The 26,047-nt window shown below is 45.3% G+C and overlaps 1 protein-coding gene across 1 annotated transcript; it reads left to right on the top strand.

The window, feature by feature from the left end:
* Positions 1–539: 539 nt before the first annotated feature.
* TLR7 (toll like receptor 7) lies at positions 540–26,047 on the top strand. The gene is made up of 3 exons (XM_036305949.1): positions 540–813; positions 1,160–1,250; positions 22,787–26,047. The coding sequence occupies exons 2-3, from the start codon at positions 1,215–1,217 to the stop codon at positions 25,928–25,930; spliced, it is 3,180 nt and encodes a 1,059-aa protein (XP_036161842.1). The 5' UTR covers positions 540–813; positions 1,160–1,214; the 3' UTR covers positions 25,931–26,047.

The raw sequence follows: 26,047 nt of genomic DNA, 5'->3' as shown, positions 1-26,047 counted from the left end.
AAGAACTGGTTACAGTGGGGCCTTGACTTACGAATTTAATTTTTTGTTATGGGGTGGGGCCACAACATTAGTAACAAAGAAACAGAATTTCCGGAGGATGAGGCCCAGAAATCAGGATTTTAAAAAGATTCCCAGGTGATTCTAATGTGCAGCCAAGGTTGAGAACCACTGATCTAATGGGACCGGTCAGGGATGCTGCTAAACATCTTACAATGCCACAGAGGGTCTCTCAGAAAATGCCAGTAGCGCTGGGGGTGAGAAACTCTACTGTAAAAAAGAAGAATGATCAGCCCTGGCTAGTTTGGCTCAGTGGATAGAGCGTCGGCCTGCTGACTGAAGGGTCCCAGGTTCAATTCCGGTCAAGGGCACATGCCCGGGTTTTGGGCTCGATCCCCAGTGGGGGACATGCAGGAGGCAGCTGATCAATGATTCTCTCTCATCACGGATGTTTCTCTTCTCTCCCTTCCTCTCTGAAACAATAAAAATATATTTTTAAAAAAGAAGCAGCATAAAGGAATGAAATAGAAATTATTTTTAAAAAGAAGAAGAATGATCAGTCCCCCAGGATGTGCAGATTTAGAGACGGCCTTGCCCCGGTTATGGAGGTGGAAATAAGAGGAACCTGGTATTTCTGCAAATCTCATGTCTGGGGCGGCTTGAATAGTCATGCTCCTCCCCCTACCCACCAACCTTGTCTTTGCACTTGGAAACTCACTCCAGGTCTGGCAGCCCAGAGTCTGTGACTTTACACCTCCTGTTCGTCCTCATCTCAGAAGACCCCAGACAGGGACCCACGCCACGCCACCAAGAAAGGTATTGGGAACTTTGGGATCATTTAAGTAACTGGATAGAGGAGCCATTCATTGTTAGGGAGCAGGGAGGGGAGGGAACCCAAGCCATAGGCCAAACAATGTTTTTTCGAACTTAAAGAGAAATGTGGGTAGTCGCAAAGATCAGTTCTTCGAAGAGGAAGTCAGACTTCTAATGATGTTAGGCCTGGCTCTCTGGAGTTTGTCTCTGATTTGTGTGACTTTGAGGAAGTCCATGCCATTGCGAGGAGCTCCCAGCAGCGCATGGTGGAGCAGTGTGCCAGCCTGTTTGAGGCTACGGTGCTGGGCTGGTGTTCTAAGTGGCCGGTTTGGTGTTCTCTTTCTCTTAGTTGATGCTATGGGGCGCCTCTCCGGCTGACCTGGACACCTGCTGGCTTCAACTAGATGTCTACACTTCCTTCCGGAAGAAGGCTAAAGATGGTAAGAAGAGCTTAGATATCCCTAAAAGGTGTTATCTGTAATCTCGGTGGGAAGAACTGAAATCAGCTGGCAAGAGCCACAGTGAGGAATCCGTACTTTGGCGATTGGCTGGGGACAAGTTCTCGGTGATATTTCACCATCAATATTAAGCACAGGGCATGTTGTAATTTCGGATTGATTAACACTCGCTCTGTCCGATTCCTGCGAGCGTCCATGTGTGCTGTACTGCGGAGGGGCAGATGTTTGCATTGGGAAAATAGCTCCTCTGGGCCCAATGCTTTTCATCCTACGGACAGATTTTCATGGATTTCAGAGCAGAAGGGAGAGGAAGAGAGAGAGAGAAACATCACTGATGAGAGAGAACCAGTGATCGGCTGCCTCCTGCATGCCCCCTACCAGGGATTGAGCCTGCAACCCGGGCATGTGCCCTTGCCTGGAATCGAACCCGGGACCCTTCAGTCTGCAGGCTGACGCTCTATCCACTGAGCCCAGCCGGCTAAGGCTTGTGTCTTCATTTGTATCGGCTGGACCTGATGTTCAATGATGAGAGCACCTGAGAGAGAGGTGTGGGGGGTACACGACACTGGGGTCCCATCATAGCAGGCTCCCTGATGGCAGTGTTTCACTGTCACCTGAGGTGACTGCCTTTCGTACAGTTGCCAGGCAGGGTCTGGGAGCACCTGCTTCTGAGCACGGAGAAGGGGGGCGGGGAGGCTTGTCCTACTTTTAGCCATTTCAGTGCCGCTATGTCAGCATTTTCTCGATGTCACACTGGTCAGCTGTCATATTTTGATGCCAGCAGAGTTTTAGGGATAAAATGGTACCTGGTCAAGATGAAGTGAGTTGGTAGCTGCAAACAAAGGTGTGTGGAGAAGTTCTGTGTGTGAAGAGGAAAAAAGAAAATTGAAGTTGATTTGAGCCCTGGCCAGAGTTGCTCAGTGGTTAGCGCGTTGACCTGCTCACCAAAGGGTCGCAGGTTCGTTTCTCAGTCAAGGGTTGAGGGCACCTGCCTGGGTTGCAGGTTCAATCCCAGCCCAGGTTGGGGTGAGTACAGGAGGCAACCAATTGATGTGTCTCTCTCATGTCAATGTTTCTCTCTCTCTGTCCCTTTCTCTCTCTCTCTCTCTCTCTCTCTCTCTCTCTCTCTCTCTCTCTCCCTCCCTCCCTCCCTCCCTTCCTCTCTCTCTCTCCTTTTCTCTCTCCCTTCCTCTCTCTCTCTCCTTTTCTCTCTCTCTCTCCCTCCCTTCCTCTCTCTCTCCCTTTCTCTCTCTCTCTCTCTTTCGTCCCCCCTCCCTTCCGCTCTCTCTGAAAAGCAACAGAAAAAATATCCTCAGGTGAGGATTTAAAAAAATGGGTTTGAAAAATGAAAGACAAGACAACCAGAGCTGGGCAGTAGTTAAAGCTATGAACGCAGACTGTCCAGGGACTATGCGAGAGGGGAAAAGAGAACTTGGCATAGAACTGGGCTCCCTCCCAAAGCCAGCAGACGAGTGGGGATTTACAGGCAAGGAGCAGACGGAGGCTCGGTGGGTGGCAAATGACTAGGAGGGAGCATCAGGGTTAGGGGCCTGTGGGAGAAACTTAGCTGCCAGGGTCCTCGCTGGGAGCGGGAGCGGGCCAGGGAGACCAGTTGTCAGCCAGGAGGGGGCAGGGATGAGGTAGGGATCGGATAGCAAGCTTGACCAGATAGCAAGGGTGAGGCATTCTCACTAAACGGATTGAGCAGAAATCTGAAAACTGGGCGGATGGACTCAGATGCCCCAAAGTCAAGGTCTGGTGGCTCAGGGGAGCCTGACAGCTTTGCCCAGTGAGCCTGTCAGTGCTGGCTGACTCGGTTGCTAGCTGGAGGACCTATCCCCCGAGCCCCCTGAAACTCAGTTTCTCTGATTATCGAATGACCATTGGAATACCTTTCCGGTTGTGTCTTAGGGCCATTGTGAGGCTCAAATAACAGCGTATAGGTTCAAGCCTTTTGCAAGCAGTGTGAGTTATGAGGTCTGCCGAATATTATCAGAAAAACACATCGGCGGCCTTTTTCTGAAGTGGTTCTGTCGCCCGAATCAGACGTGATAGGATACACTCACCAGGAGCCCACTCCGACTTGTAGCTCTGAAGGCTGGCGCCAGGGCTTCCCTGTGGGTCTAAGGTCTAACAAAGAGTTAACCTCGGGTTTATTATGTTACGAAGGAGACAACTGCTTAGAGTTTCATTTCCTAGAAACTGAGATGGCGATTTTTCTGCAAACCCATGCCCACACCAGCCTTTGCCCCTCGAGGGATGGCATGGAGGATGGATAGACAGCTCATGTTTGGTCCAGCCGGTGTGGCTCAGTGGTTGAGCGTCGACCTAGGAACCAGGAGGTCACAGTTCAATTCCTGATCCGGGCACATGTCCGGGTTGCAGGCTCGATCCCCAGTGGGGGGCGTGCAGGAGGCAGCCGATCCATGATTCTCTCTCATCATGGATGTTTCTATCTCTCTCTCTCTCCCTCTCCCTTCCTCTCTGAAATCAATAAAAATATATATTTTTTAAAAAGGCAGCTCATGTTTGTTGACCATTTACAAGCCAAGCATCATGCTGAGGCCTTCATGTTTAGGAAGCAGCGCGTGAGGCCCTGAGGAAGACCCTCCAAGCCCTGGGGAGCTTGACTGAATGGCCTTGACTGACCTTGACCGGGCACCTGACTCTGGAAGCCATGTCGGGGACCCAGCCCAACAGTTACCTAGCGAACACGCAGGGAATGCAGGCTTCCATTGTGATATCTTACTACTTAACAACAACAAAAAAGGAGAAGTTGGTATGTCTCTTTAAAGAAGAGACGTGGAAAAATGTTTTAAGAGAAGCAATACAAGGGCCAGAAAGCACAGGAAATGATGGCACCTTCTTAATAGTTAAAGGTCTGATCTTTTGATATGGAAATCCCCCTTCTAAAATCTCTTGTTAAAGAAATGATCAGCAATGTGGCAAACTGTTTACAAAGATAGTGTATGGCCCTAGCTGGTTTGGGTCAGTGGATAGAGTGTCGGCCGCAGACTGAAGGGTCCCGGGTTCAATTCCGGTCAAGGGCCCATTGCTCGGTTGCAGGCTTCTCCCTGGCCTGGCCCTGGTCGGGGCTCGTGCAGGAGGCAACCGATCCATGTGTTTCTCTCACATCGATATTTCTCTCTGTCTTTCCCTCTCTCTTCCGCTCTCCCTAAAAAATCATTGGAAAAATATCCTCAAGTGAGGATTAACAACAACAAAATAATAATAAAAAGATAGTCTATGCAGCATGGCAAAGGGAATCTCTCATGTCCAATGTTGGGGAGGGGTTCATTCATTGTACTTCACCGTTGAGTGGAATATTATGTAGCCATCAAATCATTTTTTAAAATAATACTGAATGACATAAGCAAATACACATGATATAAAGATAAATGAGCCGAAACCGGTTTGGCTCAGTGGATAGAGCGTTGGCCTGCAGACTGAAAGGTCCCAGGTTCGATTCTGGTCAAGAGTATGTACCTGGGTTGCGGGCACATCCCCAGTAGGAGATGTGCAGGAGGCAGCTGATCGATGTTTCTCTCTCATCGATGTTTCTAACTCTCTATCTCTCTCCCTTCCTCTCTGTAAAAAATCAATAAAATATATTAAAAAAAAAAGGTAAATGAAAAAAAGCAAGCTACAGATGGGTAACTATCATATATTCCTGATGTTTTTAATACACATGCTAGATGCTTACTCAATGCCAGTTAATCTGTGATGATGGTTTACATGAATAAATGTGTTACCTGGTTAAAAAAAATTCAACTGAGTAAATGTAAAGATCGAATTGGCTTTATTAAGCGATTCATGAATCCGCAGCATCCCATGTAACAAGGAGAAGGGTGCTCCAAGGGGTTGTACAAAATGGGAAGTTTTGCCTGGCTGGTGTGGTTCAGTGGTTGAGCATCGACCTATAAACCAAGAGGTCACGGTTGGAATCCCGGTCAGGGCACAGGCCCAGATTGCGGGCTTAATCCCAGTGGGGGACGTGTAGGACACAGCCAATCAATGATTCTCTCTCATCATTGATGTTTCTTTTCTTTTTTGTTGTTGTTCTCTTGATCTTTTTTTAAAATTTTAATTAAATCTTTATTGTTCAGATTATTACAGTTCCTCTTTTTTCCCCCCATAGCTCCCCTCTACCCAGTTCCCATCTCTCCCTCTCCCTTCCTCTCTGAAATAATATATATATATATATATTTTTTTTTAAATGGAAAGTTTTATAGGAAGAAGGGTGGGGCAAGGGAGCTATTAACAAACAAAAGAAAGGATTATTCTATTTTAGTAACTTGAGAGAGAGAGACAGAGAGTTGCTGTTCCATTTATTTATGCATTCATTCATCAGTTTGCTTCTTGTATGTACCCTGACTGGGGACTGAACCCACAGACCTTGGCGTATTGGCCCAATGCTCCAACCAATTAAACTCCTGAGCCAGGGTGAAAGGACTATTCCTGTGCCCAGGCATCTTTCCTTGGGGGAGGAGAACCGAAGGGTTTGCCATGCAGGTTGCCTCTTCTTCCTGTGGGGGATGGAGAGCGCCCACCAGCACAGGTCACTTCACTGGTGCCGGACCAGCAAATTCAAGACTGGGCGAGTAGGATGATGTTTCTGGGAGAGGCTGAAATTGCAATCAGATCAGGTGTGAAATCTAGCTTCGGTAGCATGGGCTTTTAGCACGAGTGACGCCATTTTGGACCCGTGGGTTTCTCTTTAACAGTTAGGACCCCAAGAATAGATCATGTATGTCTTAGACGCCCCCCCAAGTTAAGGGCTGGGCTTGGCACGTTATGACTGTGGGCCAGACCCAGCCTGCCACCAGTCTTTGTCTAGCCCACAAGGTAAGAATGTTTCCTTATGTTTGAAGAGATTGAAAAAGTGAAAGGAAGAATATTCCTTCTCGACGTGTAAAAGTTGTATTAAACTCAAATGTCAGTGTCCACAAATAGGTGTCTTATTTGTGTATTGTCTGTAACTGCATTTGCGCTGCAATGGCAGACTTCTGGGAGGGTCGAGTGGTTGTGACAAAGGACAATCGCCTGTGAAACATACACTGTTTGCTGACTGGGCCTTACAGGAAAAACTGTGCTGCTCGTGGTTTATGGAAAACAAGTGAAAAGGTGTAAGGTTAAATCAGTGTTGAAATCTTACGGTCTTTGCTGCCTGTTGTGATGCAGGACAACTGGTGAGTTCCTAGCTTATGTAAGCCTGCTTTATATCATTTCCTTCTTTTATTTTGAAAGCGAAGTCTGTTGGGCTACAATGGTGGGAAATCACTAACAAAAAATCTCTCTTTTTTTTTTTCAAAGTAAGTGGGTAATATTCTTGTACTTTAGTTTGTGTTAGATAATGAGACTTGGCCATTTGTGGTAATGACACCCTACAGAGATTAGCCTATAATTAGAAATATTTCGAAATGTGCAAGAAGAGGATCTTTGGTCATAAATCTATTAGGGAAATTTCCAGCGGAGGTTTTGTCTATAAAACAAATAGCACTTAAGTAACTTCCCTAATTCGAGGTGCTCAGTTAGCCGTGAGGGGAGGTACGCCAGGCACGTCTCCCTCTCAGGCAGCTCAGTGCCAGATCAATATGGCGAAAGGTTAGTGAATCAAATGGAAGGGTTTCCAACAATGGCGCCCCACTCCTCCTCTCTGCCCTGTCCCTTTCTCGTTACTCTCCAGCCAGCCCTCCCCTCTAGGTCAGCCCAGCCATCCACGTGCAGGCTCCCGCCAGGACAGGGTCCCCTGCTTCCACAGTTTGGCTCCAGTGACTTCCTCCACCGGAAATGCATATCCCAACACTTCCGTTTCAACTCGGGCAACTTGGCTTTTTGAAAAATAAGCTTTAATGGATTTTGAGAGGGAGAGGGAGAGAGAGAGAGAAAAAAACATCGACGAGAGAGAAACGGCATAGATCGGCTGCCTCCTGCACGCCCCCTCCTGGGGGTGGAGCCCACAACCCAGGCATGTGCCCTGACCGGGAATCGAACCATGACCTCCTGGTTCATAGGTCGAGGCTCCACCATTGAGCCACACCGGCCAGGCTGGACTGTTAAACTAAGGATGAAATGTCTATGCCCCTAGCTAAGGCCAACGTGCCCCCTGGTGCACTGGGTCTGCTTCTGCTCGCCTGCTCAGCGTCAGCACCTTAGCCTCCTTCCCTTCCTCTCTTACAGCATCATCCTCTTTATTATTCATGTATTATTCTTATTTGCTCTCATGACCTGAAGGGTGTCATTCTCTCCAGCATTACAACATGCTCTTGCTTCTCCCACCAGAAAAGAAATTCACTTGACCCTACTGGCCCTGGGAACGCCTGCCAGCATCTTTGTTCCCCCTTGCAAGAAACTTCCCAGAAATCCACTGTCTCTAATCCCTCTCCTCACATTTTTCCAAGAACTTTGAAGTCATATTTCATTTGGCCTCACATTGAAACACATCCAGGACCTGGCAAGTTCTCTACCTTCACCCCTGCCAGCTGGGTTTTTTTGCTTGAATTACTGTAATAGCCTCTTTTTTAAAAAAAAAATTATATATATATATATATATATATATGGTTGATTTCAGAGAGGAAGGGAGAGGGAGAGAGAAATAGAAACATCAACGATGAGAATCATTGATTGTCTGCCTCCTGCACGCCCCCTACTGGGGATTGAGCCCGCAACCTGGGCATGTGCCCTTGACTGGAATCAAACCCAGGACCCTTCAGTACCCAGGCCAACGCTCTATCCACTGAGCCAGACCAGCTAGGGCTGTAATAGCCTCTTGACTGGTCTCTGGGCTTCCACCCCTGCCCCTCATCCTTTCTTCTCGACACAGCAACCAGCATATCCTTCTAAAATCTAAGTCAGACCACATCACTCTTCAGCTCAAAACCTTGAGTGGATCCTCATGCCCCTCAGAGTAAAAACCACCATCCTTGGAAGGGCTGAGAAGGCCCTACAGTCTCAGCGGCAGTGCTGCACCCACCTCCCCCAACCTCCTTCGACTTCATCTCCTAGCCTTCTCCTCCCCTTGCACCAGGCCTGCTGGCTTTGTTGCCATGTTCATGAATGTTCCAGCATATTCCCAAAGTGGGGCCTTTGCATTAGTCTCTTCCCTCTGCTTGGAATGCTTCCTCGCTGGATGGAGCTGCACGGCCAGCTTCCTCCTCTCCTTGAGATCTTGGCTCAGATGTCAACTTCTCAACGATGCCACCCAACCCACCCTACTGCTAGTCTCAACCCCATCTCAGATTCCTGATCCCCCTTACCCTGCCCTACTTTTTCTCTTCCCATAACACGTATCACCTAACAGCCCACAGAATTTATTAGTTATACTAGAGGTTCGGTGCGTGAAAATTCACGCACTGGGGGGGGTCTTCAGCCCAGCCCGCTCCCTTTAGCAGTCTAGGTGCCCTTGGGAGATGCCCCACTGATAGCTTAGGCCCTGTGGAGCAGGCCTAAGCCGTCAGTTGGACATCCTTATCATTGCCGTGGAGGCGGGAGAGGCTCCCGCCACCACAGCTGCACTCACCAGCCATCAGTCCAGCTTCTGGCTGAGCAGCGCTCCCCCTGTGGGAGCGCACTGACCACCAGAGGGGCAGCTCCTGCGTTGAGTGCCCCCTGGTGGTCAGTGCACATCATAGCAACCAGTCGTTCCATCATTTGGTCAATTTGCATATTAGCCTTTTATAAGATAGGATAGTTTTGAGTTTAGTATTTGGAGACCATAATTTCCAGAAGAGCAGGGATCTTGTCTGTTTCCTCCACTGATGTGACTCAACACTTAGAAGCAGGTACCTGGCCCTAGACGGTTTGGCTCATTGGTTAGTGTTGGCCCTCAGACTGAAGGGTCGTGGGGTTGATTCCCTGTCAAGGGCATGTATCTCGTTGTAGGCTCCATCACTGGCCCTGGCCGCTGTGCATGTGGGAGGCAACCAATGGATATGTTTCTCTCACATTGATGTTTCTCTCTGTCTCTCCCCCTCCCTTTCACTCTGCCTAGAAATCAATGGAAAAAATATCCTCGAGTGAGGATTAACAACAACAAAAACAGAACCAGGTACCTGGCACATAGCAAGTATTAATAAATACCTGTTGAGTTTTTCATTTTTCACAATTTCCTTCCCCATTATTATGATGAGATGAGGTTTTAGCACTTCCTCTGTAAATTATAGAATTTTTTTTTTTAAAAAAATACATATTCCTTGTAAAAGAAAAAAACTCAGAGTAGAGAAGGATATAGAAATCACTGTTAAAGTTTCTAATGTGTTCTCCCATACTTTTCTCTGCAACACAAAGCAAATGTGTGTGTGTGTATTCATCATAAAGGGGTCATACACGATATGTTGTGATTCTCCTTTAAAAATGGACTTAACATTTTTACAACTTCATAGTATATCTTGCATAGCCTTTCATTTCAATACCTAGAGCTCTACCATCCTTCTAAAGGCAGGTCCCACTCTTGGTGGTTTCCCATTTTCAACCATTTCCCCAAATTGAGGGACCGCCATCCCGTTCTTTGCATTCTGACTGTTTCAGGGAGCCAAGTAACACTAGTCAACGTGTTTGAGCCGAAGACATGCGCTGCTCGCTATTATACAGAGGCGCGCTAGGTGCCTGTGTGTCCCCTTTCTGGGAAATCCTTAGAAGGTCCCTGGTGGTTGGAAGCTTTGCTTAGTAAGCGGTTCTCAACCTTCCTAATGCCGCGACCCTTTAATACAGTTCCTCATGTTGTGGTGACCCCCAACCATAAAATTATTTTCGTTGCTACTTCATCACTGTAATGTTGCTACTGTTATGAATCATAATGAAAATATCTGATATGCAGGATGTATTTGACTGGAATACAAATACATCCCTGCAGGCAACCCCTGTGAAAGGGGCGTTCGACCCCCAAAGGGGTCGCGACCCACAGGTTGAGAACCGCTGGCTTAGACCGGTTGGAAACATTGGCAGCCTGAGGTTCTGGGTGGCTCGGAAAGCACCCAGCTGAGGCCACATCCTGGCAGAGAAATTTCCGGGGGATCCAGGGCAGGCCTCGGCATTTTAAAATAACCACAATAGAAAAGGCGCACTGCCCTAGCCAGTGTGGCTCAGTGGATAGAGCATCAGCCTGCAGACTGAAGGGTCCCGGGTTTGATTCCGGTCAAGGGCACATGCCAGGTTGTGGGCTCGATCCCTGGTGGGGGCATGCAGGAGGCAGCCAATCCATGATTCTCTCTCATCATTGATGTTTCTCTCTCTCTCTCTCTCTCTCTCTCTCTCTCTCTCTCTCTCTCTCTCTCTTTCTCCCTCTCTTCCTCTCTGAGATCAATAAAAAAATATTTTTTAAAAAGAAAAGAGCCGAAACTGGTTTGGCTCAGTGTATAGAGCGTCGGCCTGCAGACTGAAAGGTCCCAGGTTCGGTTCCGGTCAAGGGCATGTACCTTGGTTGCGGGCACATCCCCAGTGGGAGGTGTGCAGGAGGCAGCTGATCGATGTTTCCCTCTCATCGATGTTTCTAACTCACTATTTCTCTCCCTTCCTCTCTGTAAAAAATCAATAAAATATATTTTAAAAAAATAAGTAAATAAATAAAAAGGAAAGAAAAGGGGCACTGAGGTAAGTTAGTTCAACCTCCACCGTTTGCCGATGAGAAAGTCGAGATTTAGGAGGCTTTGGTCCGTAGCCCGGCCTCAGACAGTGGCTGACTCCTGATCTGACTTTCGGTTCAGAGGGTGCTAACCCCAGAAAGAATAAACATGAGAAGTCAGACTAATCCGGGGCTTCCTCTAACTCATTGTGAGATGCAAACCACTGAAGCTCACTTCCTCACTCTTGCCATCTGTCCTTCTGAGCCCTCAGATTGCATCTGTGCGTCTGTTGTGAACTTGCCAAGTCTCGGAGATAAAAATACTCTCTGCAGTTATAAACATCTTGGTGAATGTGTCTTCCTATCAGCCTCACGGCTCTATGACCACAGGCCTTCTGGTGGGAATCTAACATGGATGTAAAATCAGGAGAATTCAGCTCGGAATACAGGCTGGAGTCCTGCCACAAAAGTGATGCAACCAAGAAAATTCCTTTTGTCGCTCTGAAGGGTTGTTGCTTCAAGTTGTTGTTTGAAAGGTGGGCGGGTACATTACCTTTAGGCCTGAATGGTCTTGACCTACAACTTCTTGTTCTCACCATGGATTGCCCTAGGGGCAGAGAGCCCTGTGGCTTGGCGATACACCTGGCTCCTGAGATGTGGCAGCAGGGCGTTTGGTCCCTAACTGCTCAGGAACGGTGTCTGGCTCGTCACAGTTCCCTACTTTGCCTAGTACAGTGCCTTACGTAGAGTATGTGCCCAGTAATGTTTGTTGAGTGACTACATGAGCATGGAATTTTTTATTACGAAGGTAGAGCTCAGCATGCCTTTAAATATGCAACTTCAGAAACTATCCTGGCATAGCATTGCTGGGCATCAGATTCGATTCATAAGAAATATATCATCCATTTTGTGATAGCTCAAGCAGCTTAGTAAAGGCATAGAGGGAGAGAGCTGTCTTCACAAAAAGTGAGTGAAAACAGATTAATTTGGAAAAGGCAAAGTGGGAATCCTTTCCAAGTTATATGTTCGGAAAGTATGGAGGCATGAGGAAGGATACTGGTGGGGAGCCTTGAATATTAGCTTCTATGATATGTTTAGAATGACATCTGGGGAACTCCCAGAAAAAAAAAATCATTCAAAGAGTCTCTTTTTTTCCTCACTCAAATCATGCCAGGGCTGACCAGCAGATCCTGAGCAATGGATGAATGATTACTCTGACACATTTACTATGAAAGAGAAGCTAAGGGACTGCCTGGCTAAAGGAACCAGATAGCCTCGATCGCCTGCCTCTTTAGACTTTTATTGTAGCAGCAGTTTGAGATAAAGTTTATCTTTTATTTATTTTTTATTTTTATTTTTTTAAATATATTTCTTTATTGATTTCAGAGAGGAAGGGAGAGGGAGAGAGAGATAGAAACACCAATGATGAGGGAGAATCATTGATCGGCTGCCTCCTGCACACCCCCCACTGGGGATCGAGCCCGCAACCCAGGCATGTGCCCTTGGCCGGAACCGAACCCGGGACCCTTCAGTCCGCAGGCTGACGCTCTATCCACTGAGCCAAGCCGGCCAGGGAAAAGTTTATCTTTTAGATACAATCAGTAGGGTAAGTAATCTTGGGAGGACATGTGTGCCTGCAGTGTCCTTTAAGCAAGAACACCCAAAGTGTAAGTGTAAAGATTCCAGTAAACACCTGAGAGTCCGCATGTACACAGACTTGTTAGGAAAGGTCAAGGAACAATTAGGAGTGGCCGCCATTGGCCAAACTCCCCTAAGTCGGAATTCCCACAAACAGGGCAGGCCGCCTTCAGCCCACTCCTTTTTCGGAATTTCCTCCTTACTGACTTTCCAACCAAGACTCCTGTGCTTCTCTACAAAATCATAAATACCTTTTTAGTATTTGGAAACTTTTCTATAACAACTCTAATACAACATCAAAACATTACATTACCAAGAACCATTTCACTGCAAAGGAAATTAACCAAGATGCAGACTCACATTATCCAAAGTGCATTGGCTGTAACTAGAGGAGGCAACTTGAAGGTGATTGGTCAAAAAAGAACTTGAATTTTGGTTTGAAATTGCCCCTCCAATCTCTGCTTCCTCATCAACAAAATGGAAATATTTATATGTTCTTAAATTTCATTGTCAGGGCTCCGTGATGTAATATAAATAGTGTGTTTTGCCTGGCTGGTGTGGCTCGGTGTTTGAGCGTCAACCAATGAACCAGGAGGTCACAGTTCAATTCCGGTAGGGTACATGCCCAGGTTGTGGGCTTGATCCCCAGTGTGGGGGTTGCAGGAGGCAGCCAATCAATGATTCTGTCTCATCATTGATGTTTCTCTCTCTCCCTTCCACTCTGAAATCAATAAAAATATATTTTTAATATATTTTTATAGTAAAAAAAAACACACAAAAAGCTGTGTGTCTACCTCAGCACCTGGCACATAGTAAGTACGTGATAAAAGGAAGCTCCTATAACAGAACAAAAACATGACTGATTGAACACTGTTCAATGTGGATTCTACATTTTCCATTTTAACAAAAAGAGATGATTTACTGAAAGAATAGAGCACCTGTGCACACAAAATCAAACATCCTCGTTTTTACCATAATTAGCTTGCTAATTGGGCATCCAAATTTATCCAGTGTGTTTGCATGTGTAATTAGCTATGATTCATTACCGAAGCTGGGGCTGTGTCATGGTGTATTATGCTGTTTTACGTATCACGTTCTTAAAAGACTCATGTCTTTAGGCAATCGTGGCCCCAAACAGCAGGCAAAACCAAAATCCTGTGGATTATTTGTAGCGAATGACAAAAGAGGTGTGGCTCAATGCTCAATGAACGCTTACATTTAAAAATAATGGTGGTTGAAGCTAAGGTCCCAGCTTCAGTCTGATGCACGTAGTTTCCAATGGTTTAAAAGGGGAAATTTCCACACTTAAGAAAATTTCCATTGGAATCAAGAAATATTTCCGAGTTTTCCATCATCTTCTCAAGACTATCTTTTTTTTTTATTGACTTGAGAGAGGAAAAGAGAGGGAGAGAGAGATAGAAACATCGATGAGAGGGAGACATCAATCGGCTGCCTCCTGCATGCTCCCTATTGGGGCTTGAACCCCAATCCCAGGCATGCGCCCTGACTGGGCATGGAACTAGTGACCTCTGGGTTCATGGGTCAATGTTCAAGCACTGAGCCACACTGGCCGGGTGAAATGATCTTTGATGTTAGGAAGCCTCAAAGGTCTTATTTCTCTTGGAGTAACACATTTAGAAAGGCTTCATTCATTCCCCCCCTCACCTGCTTAATCAGAACCCAGCCATCTCATAGTTGATCTTCCCTTTGGCATGGATCTTGGAATACAAACTTGCTCATTTCTCTGCGGTCCAGGCTGGCATGCAGCCGGCAGAAAGCCAAGAGACGTCTGGTCTGGCATATAGCATCCCAAGGGCCAACTGAGCTGGGGCTCGACTATTGAGCACAGGACAGGGGCAGCCCCATTCTGGCTGTGTCTGTTCCCAGGAGAGACAAATGAGCACCACGCTCCGCACTCTCGCTGGGGTTTCAGGTTCAAGGGGACAGTGTTCTGAGAAAGCTGATCTATAGGAGCCTTTCTGCAGCTCCACTTCCCATGGCCTCTGCTGACACACCCTTTCCTTCTGTGGCACTTTTCCCACATCGACCCCTCTTCTTTAAAAAAAAAAAAATATGTTTTTATTGGTTTCCAAAGGGAGAGAGAGAGAGAGAGAGAGAGAGAGAGAGAGAGAGAGAGAGACATTGATGAGAGAAAAACATCGACCGGCTGCCTCCTGCACACCCCAACTAGGAATGGAACCAGCGACCGTTTGGTGCATGGGATGATGCTCAACCGAGTCACACTGGCCCAGCTCAACCCTTGTTTAATTTTTTTATTTTTATTTCCTTATTTATTTTATTAATCCTCACCCAAGGATATTTTTCCGTTGATAGAGAGAGCGGAAGAGAGAGGGAAAGACAGAGAGAAACATCAATGTGAGAGAAACACATGGATTGGTTGCCTCCTGCACGTGCCTCATCCAGGGCCTGGGCTGGGGAGGAGCCTGCAGCCAAGGTACATGCCCTTGACCGAAAGTGAACCTGTGATGCCTCTGTGTCAGTCACTGCAAATCTCTTAGAACTGGAATGAGGATGAAATGCTTGGCTAAATGCTATTGGTTGAAGTTAGCGGCATGTGAACCGACTTACAGGATTTGCAGGTAATGGAATTTCTTCTAAGATTCTGCAGTCTCGGACAGACTTTGCTTCGAGTTCATTCCATGGATAAGTTTACCACAGCTTGAGATTTTTTGTCTGCACACCACAGCCTGTGGGCCAAATCTGTCCCGCCACCTGCTTTTGTAGGGCTTGTGAGCTAAGAGTGGTTTTGTGACTTTAATTAGTTACATTCTAAAAGTTATTTAAGCATCCACAGAATGTTGCCTAAGTTAGTTACTCTACAGCCCTTTACAGAAAAAGTTTGCCAACCCCGATCCAGGCCAATGTTCTTCAATAGAACTTTCTGGAATGAAAAAAAAGTCCTATAACTGCACGCTCAGACTCCAGTCTCCTGTGGCTTTTGAGCACTTGAAATATAGTGTCACCTGGCCGGTGTGGTTCAGTGGTTGAGCGTCAACCTATGAACCAGGAGGTCTTGGTTCAATTCCCGGTCAAGGCATGCGCCCAAGTTGTGGGCTTGATCCCCAGTGTGGGGTGTGCAGGAAGCAACTGATCAATGATTCTCTCTCATCATTGATGTTTCTATCTCTCTTTCCCTCTCTCTTCCTCTCTGAAATCAATAAAATACACACACACACACACACACACACACACACACACACTCATACACACATATATATGTATTTTAAAAAGTTCTCATCACCAGAAAAAAAATTATAACTACTTGAGGTGATAGATGTTAAATAGACTTACTGTGATAATCACTTCACAACACACACACACACACACACACACACACACACACACTCACACTCATTATGTTGTCCACCTTAAACTAATACAATGTTATTTATGTCAATTATCTATATATATAAAAGGCTAATATGTTAACTGTCCAACCATCCAAATGGTCACTATGATGTGCACTGACCACCAGGGGGCAGACACTCAACACAGGAGCAGCCATGACGCATACTGGCCATTTACAGAGAAACAGCACCATGGACCTGGTGCCAACAAAGCAACACTTGGCTTCCCTCAAGTGAGATACAGGCGCTGCCACCATCCTGGAGTGACAACCCACCAAATCACAGCCAATGCTACCGAGACTCCATGGTGCAAAATGTAGCCCACAGCCAAGCCCAGCCCCAAAACTGTGACTGTGGGCGCTGGGTAATGACGTCACATAGCAATGCCTGGCTTCCTCTCCCTAGTGACTAGCCTCCTTGGAGTTTCTTCAGCCCAGGAACATGAGTTGCTTTATATCCAGGTGCAAACAGTTTACACTGTAACCAAATGTCTGTAAAGCATTTTCCTGTGCCTCATCTCATTTGATCCTCACAGAAGCCCTGGAGGAGACAGATAGGAGACTCAGTGGAATACTATTGTCTTTTCATTAGCCAGAAAATGGAGATTTAGAAAGCTTAGAAAATTGACCCAACGGAAAAGAGGAAATGGTGAACCTTGAAAATGACTTCAGGTTTTCTTACTGCGCAGAATATAGTTAAACACTGCTGCAGTTAAATATTTTACCCTTTATTCTCCCTGCATGATCTGCAATAATAATCTGCTGTGTTGCTGACAATTACCTGAAAGGGAAGTTGGGTAGCTTCACTGGGCTGGGAAAAGTTTAGCTAAATCAGAAAGCAGGTCTAATTAAGCAAGTTTATTCTATATCTATAAAAGGCTAAATTGGCTTGTGCATGTGCAATACATTAAAGCTCTTGATGGTGCCAATCACATGCATGTGTTTTGATCTGTCATTGTCGATTGTGAATTTGGTTGACACTTCTATTATAGAGAATGGGAGAATAGCATTATTAAAATATTTCTTCTAATTAATTTCCTTTCAATGTGCACGAATTCATGCACCGGGCCACTAGTATCTAAATAAAGTGGAAAAACAACAGTCACAGTTGGAATGTTCTGCCTTCCAAGACAACATGGGTGGTGGTTGTGTCAAGTGTTTTGTGATGGCATCACTGGGGCCCAGCTTTCCAGCCTCTGATATCTGGGTCTTTCTTACTCATAGATTGATGACATCAATATCACATATTTTAGATTCTCTCATGGCAGCAATTTATTTCCCAGTTCTAAATTCTACACTGGCTAAAACTAGGTTTGCATTTATATCCAATAGAAATAAAATTTCCAATTAAAAATAGAGACAGAAAAAGAAAATGCCATAGAAAATCCAATTAACACTGGCTTAGCATAATAATTTTATGATTTCTTATAAACTGGAAGTTGGCAGTTCAGAGCCATTATTGAGCATTGACCTATGAGCCAGAAAGGCATGGCTCAATTCCCGGTCAGGGCACATGCCTGGGCTGCGGGCTCGATCCCCAGTGTGGGGTGTGCAGGAGGCAGCTGATCAATGATTCTCTCTCATCATTGATGTTTCCATCTCTCTTTCCTTCTCCCTTCCTCTCTGAAATCAATAAAAATATATTTTTTAAAAAGAAATAGACAGGAGGAAAGGGAACAGACCCACTGTTAAAGGACATGTCCCAGAAATTTCACATTTCACTTCCTTTCATTTCACATTGGCTGTAACTTAGTTTCTTGGTCTTCCTTAGCTGCAAAGGAGTCTGGAAAATATAATCTTTTTTTTTTTTCAGAGTGGCATGTGCCCAGATACAAATGGAGACTCTATAACTAAGAGATGAGAGAAAGGGGGGAAAGATATTGGGAGATATATAACAATCTCTGGACTCTATGAGAAAAAAACACGAATCAATTGGAAGTATCAGAAAATACCACATGGAATAAAAACAACATATAATTAAGCTACATGCATATAAGTGTTGGCATCTTAATCTGGAAAGAACTAATGGTCTTTCCACACTGTATTTTTAAAATTTATCTTTATTATTGAAAATATTAGAGATGTCCCATTTTTACCCCATTGGCCCCCTCCTCCCCACTACTGTCCCCTCCCCAGGCCTTCTCCCCACTGTTGTCTGTGTCCATGGGTTATGCATATATGCATACAGGTTCTTTAGTTGATCTCTTCCCTCCCCCACCCCCATTCCCTCTGAGGATCCTCACTCTGTTCCATGCTTCCATGTCTCTGGATCTATTTTGTCAGTTTTTGTTCATTAGAGTCCACTTCTAAGTGAGATCATGTAATGTTTACCTTTCTCTGACTGGCTTATTTCGCTTAGCATAATACTCTCCAGGTCCCTCCATGCTGTCTCAATGTATTTTACATCTATATATTTCTCTCCTCCGCTAGATTTTGAGCTCTTTAAGAGCAGAGAGTATGTCTGCTGCCCCTGGTAGGTATTCAAGAAGTATTTATCAAATGAATGAATGAATATGAGTCAGTGGAATTCTGATTTCTTAAAATAAATTCTTTCTCACAGATACTTGGTACAATTCCTAGCTAAGGAATTGTTGCAGAACTTTCTGGTTCTGGTTCATTGTCTTGGTCCAGGAGGGTTGTCTGGGTCCTTGGCGTAGCCCATGTCATTGTTTCTGTGTCTGTCATTTTCTTGTAGGGGGTGGTCTTCTGAGCACAGGGCCTGCCTCAGAAGGGGACAAGGGTAGTGAACTACTGAGCCAGGACGAGGACCCAGTTCCTTCAACCCTCAATCCCGAGCTCTTTTCCCAAGCTCACGTGTGATCACTGCAATAGGAGATGTGGGTGGAGGGGTGACTTCTGTCTGGGTTGCTCCCAGAAGGCTTCTTAAAGAAGACAGGCTTCAACCGAGCATTACAAAAGCAGATATTCTTACATCTTTCCTCCAAGAATCCTGGGGCAAATAGAAAATGCAGAACATGACCCTGGGGAGTCTGGGGGTAGAGCCTGAAGCAACCTACTTCAAGGAGAACTTTCTTTTAAGTGTTTTGCTTTATTCCACTATTCATTTACTCGTGCATTTAGCACACATCATAATACCTGTAAGCACTAATTAACTGCCAGGTATTGTTCCACACAAGGATAGGCGCAGCCCTGCTCTCTCGAAGCATATGTTCTCATGCAGAATGGACACCAAACAACTAAGCGTATCCATCACAGCGCATAAATTACAGCAAGGTGATTTCTGATCGTGCTAAGGGCTACGAAGGACATCAAGCAGGGCCGTCAAGCACAGAGTACACATACCTCTCTGTGCCTCAGTTGACTTGTCTGTGAAATGGAGATAGTGATAGAGGCCTGTGACTCCAAAATCCCCAAGCTGAAAGCTGTGTCCTAACTCCATGGATGGCCAACACACCATGATCTGAGCTCACGTGAGGGTGAATCTTGACCGGAACTGAATGAGCTAGTGCTTCCTTTTCTCTTCTTTTTTAAATCCCACTTACAGTGGCAGTTTGGGGCTTCACTGAACAAATGGTGTGTTTGATTAGGCTGCAGCGGTTCTCAACCTGTGGGTCGCGACCCTTTTGGCGGTCGAACGACCCTTTCACAGGGGTCGCCTAAGACCATCCTGCAGATCAGATATTTACATGACGATTCATCACAGTAGCAACATGACAGTGATGAAGTAACAACGAAAATCATTTTATGGTTGAGTCACAACATGAGGAACTGTATTTAAAGGGCCAGAAGGTTGAGAACCACTGGATTAGGGAATGCTGCCCCAGGCCATGTTAGGAGTATTGCATTGTATGTGGTACATGCATCATATTATCTTCTAAAATCTGAAAAACTCTGAATTCCAAAACACATCGAGCCCCAAAGTTTCGGGGTAAAGATTGAGGACCTTTAGTAGCACCTCATGAGGTTATGGTGATGATTAAATGAGTTAACGTATGCCAAGCACTGAAAATGATGCCCAGCATACAGTAGGTCAGTGATGGCGAGCCTACAACACCCGTGTCAGAGGTGACACGCAAACTCATTTTTTTGGTTGATTTTTCTTTGTTAAATGGCATTTAAATATATAAAATAAATATCAAAAATATAAGTCTTGCCCTGGCCGGCTTGGCTCAGTGGATAGAGCGTCAGCCTGAGGACTGAAGGGTCCCGGGTTCGATTCCGGCCGAGGGCACATGCCTGGGTTGTGGGCTCGTTCCCCAGTGGTGGGTTTGCAGGAGGCAGCCAATCAATGATTCTCTCTCATCACTGATGTTTCTATCTCTCTCTCCTTCTCCCTTCCTCTCTGAAATCAATAAAGAAATATATTTAAAAAAATATATAAGTCTTTCTTTTACTATGGTTGCAAAGATCAAAATATTTCTATATGTGACACGGCACCAGAGTTAAGTTAGGGTTTTTCAAAAGGCTGACACGCTGAGCTCAAAAGGTTCGCCATCACTGCAGTAGGTGCTACGTAAGGTCACAAATGTTACTGTCATTGTTATTATCACTATTATTACATGGGCGGAAGGGGGTGATTATTTGGCCAAAGAAAGCCTCTTTGAGGATGTGTCAGTGAAGCAATCACCTCAAAGATGGCAATGATGCCATAACCGGTTTGGCTCAGTGGATAGAGCATTGGCCTGCGGACTCAAGGGTCCCAGGTTCGATTCCGGTCAAGGGCATGTACCTTGGCTGCCGGCATATCCCCGGTGGGGGGCGTGTGGGAGGCAGCTGATCGATGTTTCTTGCTCATCGATGTTTCTCTCTGTCCCTCTCCCTTCCTCTCTGTAAAAAATCAATAAAATATATTTTTAAAAAAAGATGGCAATGACTTGTCTGTGAGAAGAGGAAGAAAATGATCATTTCAGGAAGAGGGAACAGCAAGTGTCACAACTGGCTTAAATGCAGAACAGAAAGCAGGCCAGATGTCTGGCATGTGATCAAAGAAGGGGAAAGACGGTTCAAGGTCAGAGAGGTGGGCTGGAGTCAGGACATTCATGATCTAAGCCATGGTGAAGACTTTGAATTTCATTCAACGTGTAATAGGAAGCCATTGTACTTGATCTGATTCATGTTTACAAAAAACATGCTCTGATGCCATTTGATGAGTGGATTGTAGAGGAGAAGGGGAATCAGAGAGACAGGCCCATCTGCAATCTAGTTGTCTGGAGGGAAGTATTGATAGAAATGATGAAACTTGAGAGCAAGTCCTTGGTTCAACCACCCTCAAAGGCAGGGCAGCTTTGCCCCAACCGGTTTGCTTCAGTGGATAGCGCGTCAGCCTGTGGACTCAAGGGTCCCAGGTTCGATTCTGGTCGGGGGCGTGTACCTTGGTTGCGGGTACAACCCCAGTAGGGAGTGTGCAGGAGGCAGCTGATCGATGTTTCTAACTCTCTATCCCTCTCCCTTCCTCTCTGTAAAGAATCAATAAAATATATATTAAAAAAAAATAAAGGCAGGGCAGCTTCAAGGTGATAGGGTGATTAGCAAAGTTCTTCAGTGCTTCCATATTCCCTTTTAAGGTCTTTCTCCCCAGGGTCCAAGTGTCTCTTGTGTTAAACCCGAATGCCCAAGAAACTTCATTAAGGGTAGGTTCCCAGATGTCCCAATTTTCCTGCCTTCACTCGCCTCAGTATCTATCCTGTTCCATCCGTTAGGGGCCACCTAGGCAATGCCTGACTCTCCACTCCTTTCCAAATTTATATAATATAAACTCAATGTGAAAATGTTCATTCCAGAATCACCTTGGTGATGATTTGCAAAAAACATCCAAGAGGAGCCCTGGCCAGGGGACTCAGTTGGTTGGAGTGTCGTCCCATACACCAAAGGGTTGTGGGTTTGATTCCCAGTCAGGGCACATACCTAGGTTGTGTGTTGGATCCCCAGTTGGGGCGTGTATGGGAAGCAACCAATCGATGTTTCTCTCACATCAATGTTTTTCTCTCCCCATTCCCTCTCTATCTCTCTATCTCTACCTCTACCTCTAAAAATCAATAAAAACATACCCTTAGGTGACGATTAAAAACATTGTTTTTAATCCAAGAGGAAAGCCAGTGGTTCAAATATTGTGAAAGATTCTTGTAATGTGTACCAGAGCAAACTTAGCAAGCAAACATTAATTGTACTAGAGTCTTTTTAAAGAATTTATTGATTTTAGAGACAGAGGAAGGAAAGAGGGGAAGAGAGAGAGAGAGAGAGAGAGAGAGAGAGAGAGAGAGAGAAGGAAACATTGATTTGTTGTTCCACTTATTTTTTGCGCATTCATTGGTTGATTCTTGTCCGTGCCCTGACCCGGGATTGAACCCACAGCCTTGGTGTATCGGGATGATGCTCTAACCAACTGAGCTACTTAGCCAGGGCCACACTAAAGTCTTAATGTTTTTTCTTTCCAGATGTATTTGCATTTTAACATTCCTTCACCCCCAAGTTTCACACTTTGGCAGCTAATTGATTTCTCTTCCATTGTAGCACTTAGATAACGGTGACCAGGAAAATGCCGCTTCTAGCACCTGAAAAGCTATGTCACTGAAAGCTAAGATGCTAAAAGCTAAATATGTAGCGGAATTATGATGAACCTCAGTGACTGACAAATACAATCATGGGTGGGGGTGCTGTTTAGACAGTTGAGAAAATACCTGAGTTGCTTATTTTATTATTTCTTGAAAGAAGAGTTTATTGATTTGTAGAGAAAGAGGAAGGGAGAGGGAGAGGAACATTGATGGGTTGCCTCCTCCACGATCCCGACTGGAGATGGAGCCTGCAGCCCAGGCCCGTGCCCTGACTGGGAATCAAACCTGTAACCCTTTGGTGTATGAGGCGACGCCCAACCAACTGGTGACCCTGGCCAGGGCTGAGTTGTTGATTTTAAAAAGAGAGACAGCAAACGGGAATGTTCAGTTCTGATTCTTGTTCTATTGTAGAATGGTGATCTGTTCTTTCTTCAACTTTCAGGTGTTTCCAGTGCGGACTTGGAAGAGACAATTTCTTATCCTTTTTAACATGATCCTCATTTCCAAGCTTGGGGCCAGATGGTTTCCTAAAACTCTGCCCTGTGATGTCAGTGTGGATACTCCAAATGCCCAAGTGATTGTGGACTGCACGGACAAGCATCTGACGGGAATTCCTGAAGGCATTCCTACCAACACCACCAACCTCACCCTCACCATCAACCACATACCAGACATCTCTCCCGCCTCCTTCCAACGGCTGGACCAGCTGATAGAGATCGATTTCAGATGCAACTGTGTACCCATTCGACTGGGGCCGAAAGACAACATTTGCACCAGGAAACTACAGGTTCACCCCGGGAGCTTTAGTGGACTCCCGTATCTAAAATCCCTTTACCTGGATGGAAACCAGCTTTTAGAAATACCCCTAGGTCTTCCCTCCAGCTTACAGCTGCTGAGCCTCGAAGCCAACAACATCTTTTCCATCCATAAGAGTAATCTAACGGAACTGGCGAACATAGAAGAACTCTACCTGGGCCAAAACTGTTATTATCGCAATCCTTGTAACGTTTCATTTTTCATCGAAAGAGATGCTTTCCAAAAACTGCTCAATTTAAAACTGCTCTCCCTAAAAGATAACAATGTTACAGCCGTTCCGGCGGTGTTGCCATCTGCTCTAACAAAACTCTATCTTCACAACAACATCATTACACAAATCCAAGAAGATGATTTTAAGAACCTCAATCAACTGCAACTTCTTGACCTAAGTGGGAACTGCCCGCGTTGTTATAACGTCCCATTTCCTTGCACACCCTGTGCAAATAATTCTCCCCTCCAGATCCATCCAAATGCTTTTGATGGGTTGACAGAATTACAAGTTTTACGTCTCCACAGTAACTCTCTTCAGACTGTGCCCCAAAGATGGTTTAAAAACCTCAACAAACTTAAGGAACTAGATCTTTCCCAAAACTACTTGGCCAGAGAAATCGGGGATGCCAAATTTTTGCATTTTCTTCCCAACCTTGTCCAGTTGGATCTGTCTTTCAATTTTGAACTTCAGGTCTATCATGAGTATATGAAACTGTCAGATGCGTTTTCTTCCCTGAAAAACCTGAAAGTTTTGCACATCAGAGGCTACATCTTTAAGGAGCTGAAATTCGTTGATCTCTCCCCAATCCACAGTCTTACCAATCTTGAAGTTCTTGATCTGGGCACCAATTTTATCAAAATTGCTAACCTCAGCATATTCGAACAATTTCAAACATTGAAAAGGATAGACCTTTCCGTGAATAAAATATCACCTTCAGGAGATGCAAGTGAAGTTGGCTTCTGCTCTAACACTAGAACTTCTGTAGGACCTCATGAGCCCCGGCTCTTTGAAGAATTACATTATTTCAAATATGATGAAGACGCAAGGAGTTGCAGATACAAAAACAAAGAACCTCCTTTCATGAGTTTTAATGACGAGTGTTACAAATATGGGCAGGCATTGGACCTAAGTAAAAATAGCATATTTTTCATCAGGTCCTCTGACTTTCAGCATCTTTCTTTCCTCAAATGCCTAAACTTGTCAGGAAATAGCATCAGCCAAACTCTTAATGGGAGTGAATTTCAGCCTTTAGCGCAGCTGCAATATTTGGACTTCTCTAACAACCGGCTTGACTTACTCTACTCAACAGCCTTTGATGGGCTGCACAGCCTGGAAGTTCTAGATATAAGTAGTAACAGCCATTATTTTCAATCAGAAGGACTTACTCACATGCTAAACTTTACCAAGAACCTCAAGTTTCTCAAGAAACTGATGATGAATGACAATGCCATCTCTACCTCCACCAGCAGGACCATGGAGAGCGAATCCCTGAGAACTCTGGAATTCAGAGGAAATCATTTGGATATTTTATGGAGAGATGGTGATGACAGATACTTAAATTTCTTCAAGAATCTGGTCAACTTGGAGGAATTGGATATCTCTGCAAATTCCCTGAGTTTCTTGCCTCCTGGAGTTTTTGATGGTATGCCTCCACAGCTAAAGACTCTCCTTTTGGTCAAAAATGGGCTCAAGTCTTTCAATTGGGGGAAACTCCAGTATCTGAAGAATCTAGAAACTTTGGACCTCAGCTACAACCTGCTGAAGACGGTCCCTCAGAGATTATCCAACTGTTCGAGCAGCATCCAGAAACTAATTCTTCACAATAATCTCATCAGGTATCTGACCAAGTCTTTTCTCCAAGATGCTTTCCAGTTGCGCTATCTGGACCTCAGCTCCAATAAAATACAGATCATCCAAAAGACTAGCTTTCCAGAAAACGTCCTCAATAAACTGGAGATGTTGCTTTTGCATCACAATCGCTTCTTGTGCACCTGTGACGCAGTGTGGTTTGTCTGGTGGATTAACCATACCGAGGTGACCATTCCTCACCTAGCCACCGATGTGACTTGTGTGGGGCCAGGAGCACACAAGGGCCAAAGTGTGGTCTCTCTGGATCTGTATACCTGTGAGTTAGATCTCACCAACCTGGTTCTGTTCTCGCTCTCCATCTCGGCCGCTCTCTTTCTCATGGTGGTGATGACAGCGAGCCACCTCTATTTCTGGGACGTGTGGTATAGTTACCATTTCTGTAAGGCCAAAATAAAGGGGTATCAGCGCCTGATCTCCCCAGACTCTTGCTATGATGCTTTTATTGTATATGACACTAAAGACCCAGCAGTGACGGAGTGGGTTTTGGATGAGCTGGTAGCCAGATTGGAAGATCCGAGAGAGAAGCATTTCAATTTATGTCTCGAGGAAAGGGACTGGTTGCCCGGGCAGCCAGTTCTGGAAAACCTGACCCAGAGCATACAGCTTAGCAAAAAGACGGTGTTCGTGATGACAGACAAGTATGCAAAGACTGAGAATTTTAAGATAGCCTTCTACTTGTCCCATCAGAGGCTCATAGATGAAAAAGTGGATGTGATTATCTTGATTTTCCTTGAGAAACCCCTTCAGAAGTCCAAGTTTCTCCAGCTCCGGAAGAGGCTCTGTGGGAGTTCTGTCCTTGAGTGGCCAACAAACCCACAGGCTCACCCGTACTTCTGGCAGTGCCTGAAGAATGCCCTGGCCACAGACAATCATGTGACCTATAGCCGGGTGTTCAAGGAGACAGTCTAGCTCAGTGATGCGAACCTATGACACGTGTGTCAGAGGTGACACGCGAACTCATTCTTTTGGTTGATTTTTCTTTGTTAAATGGCATTTAAATATATAAAATAAATACCAAAAATATAA

This window comes from Myotis myotis, unplaced genomic scaffold (assembly GCF_014108235.1).
Source record: "Myotis myotis isolate mMyoMyo1 unplaced genomic scaffold, mMyoMyo1.p scaffold_m19_p_4, whole genome shotgun sequence".
Lineage (NCBI taxonomy): Eukaryota > Metazoa > Chordata > Mammalia > Chiroptera > Vespertilionidae > Myotis > Myotis myotis.
Note: the sequence above shows the minus strand (reverse complement) of the source record. Positions and strands in the feature narration are given on the sequence as shown.

What these genes read in the sequence shown, in the direction of transcription:
- TLR7 (XM_036305949.1), top strand. Translation starts at nt 1,215, where the DNA reads ATGTCTACACTTCCTTCCGGAAGAAGGCTAAAGATG. An exon ending in CCGGAAGAAGGCTAAAGATG is followed by an intron (nt 1,251 to 22,786) that starts GTAAGAAGAGCT and finishes TTCAACTTTCAG; the next exon opens with GTGTTTCCAGTGCGGACTTG.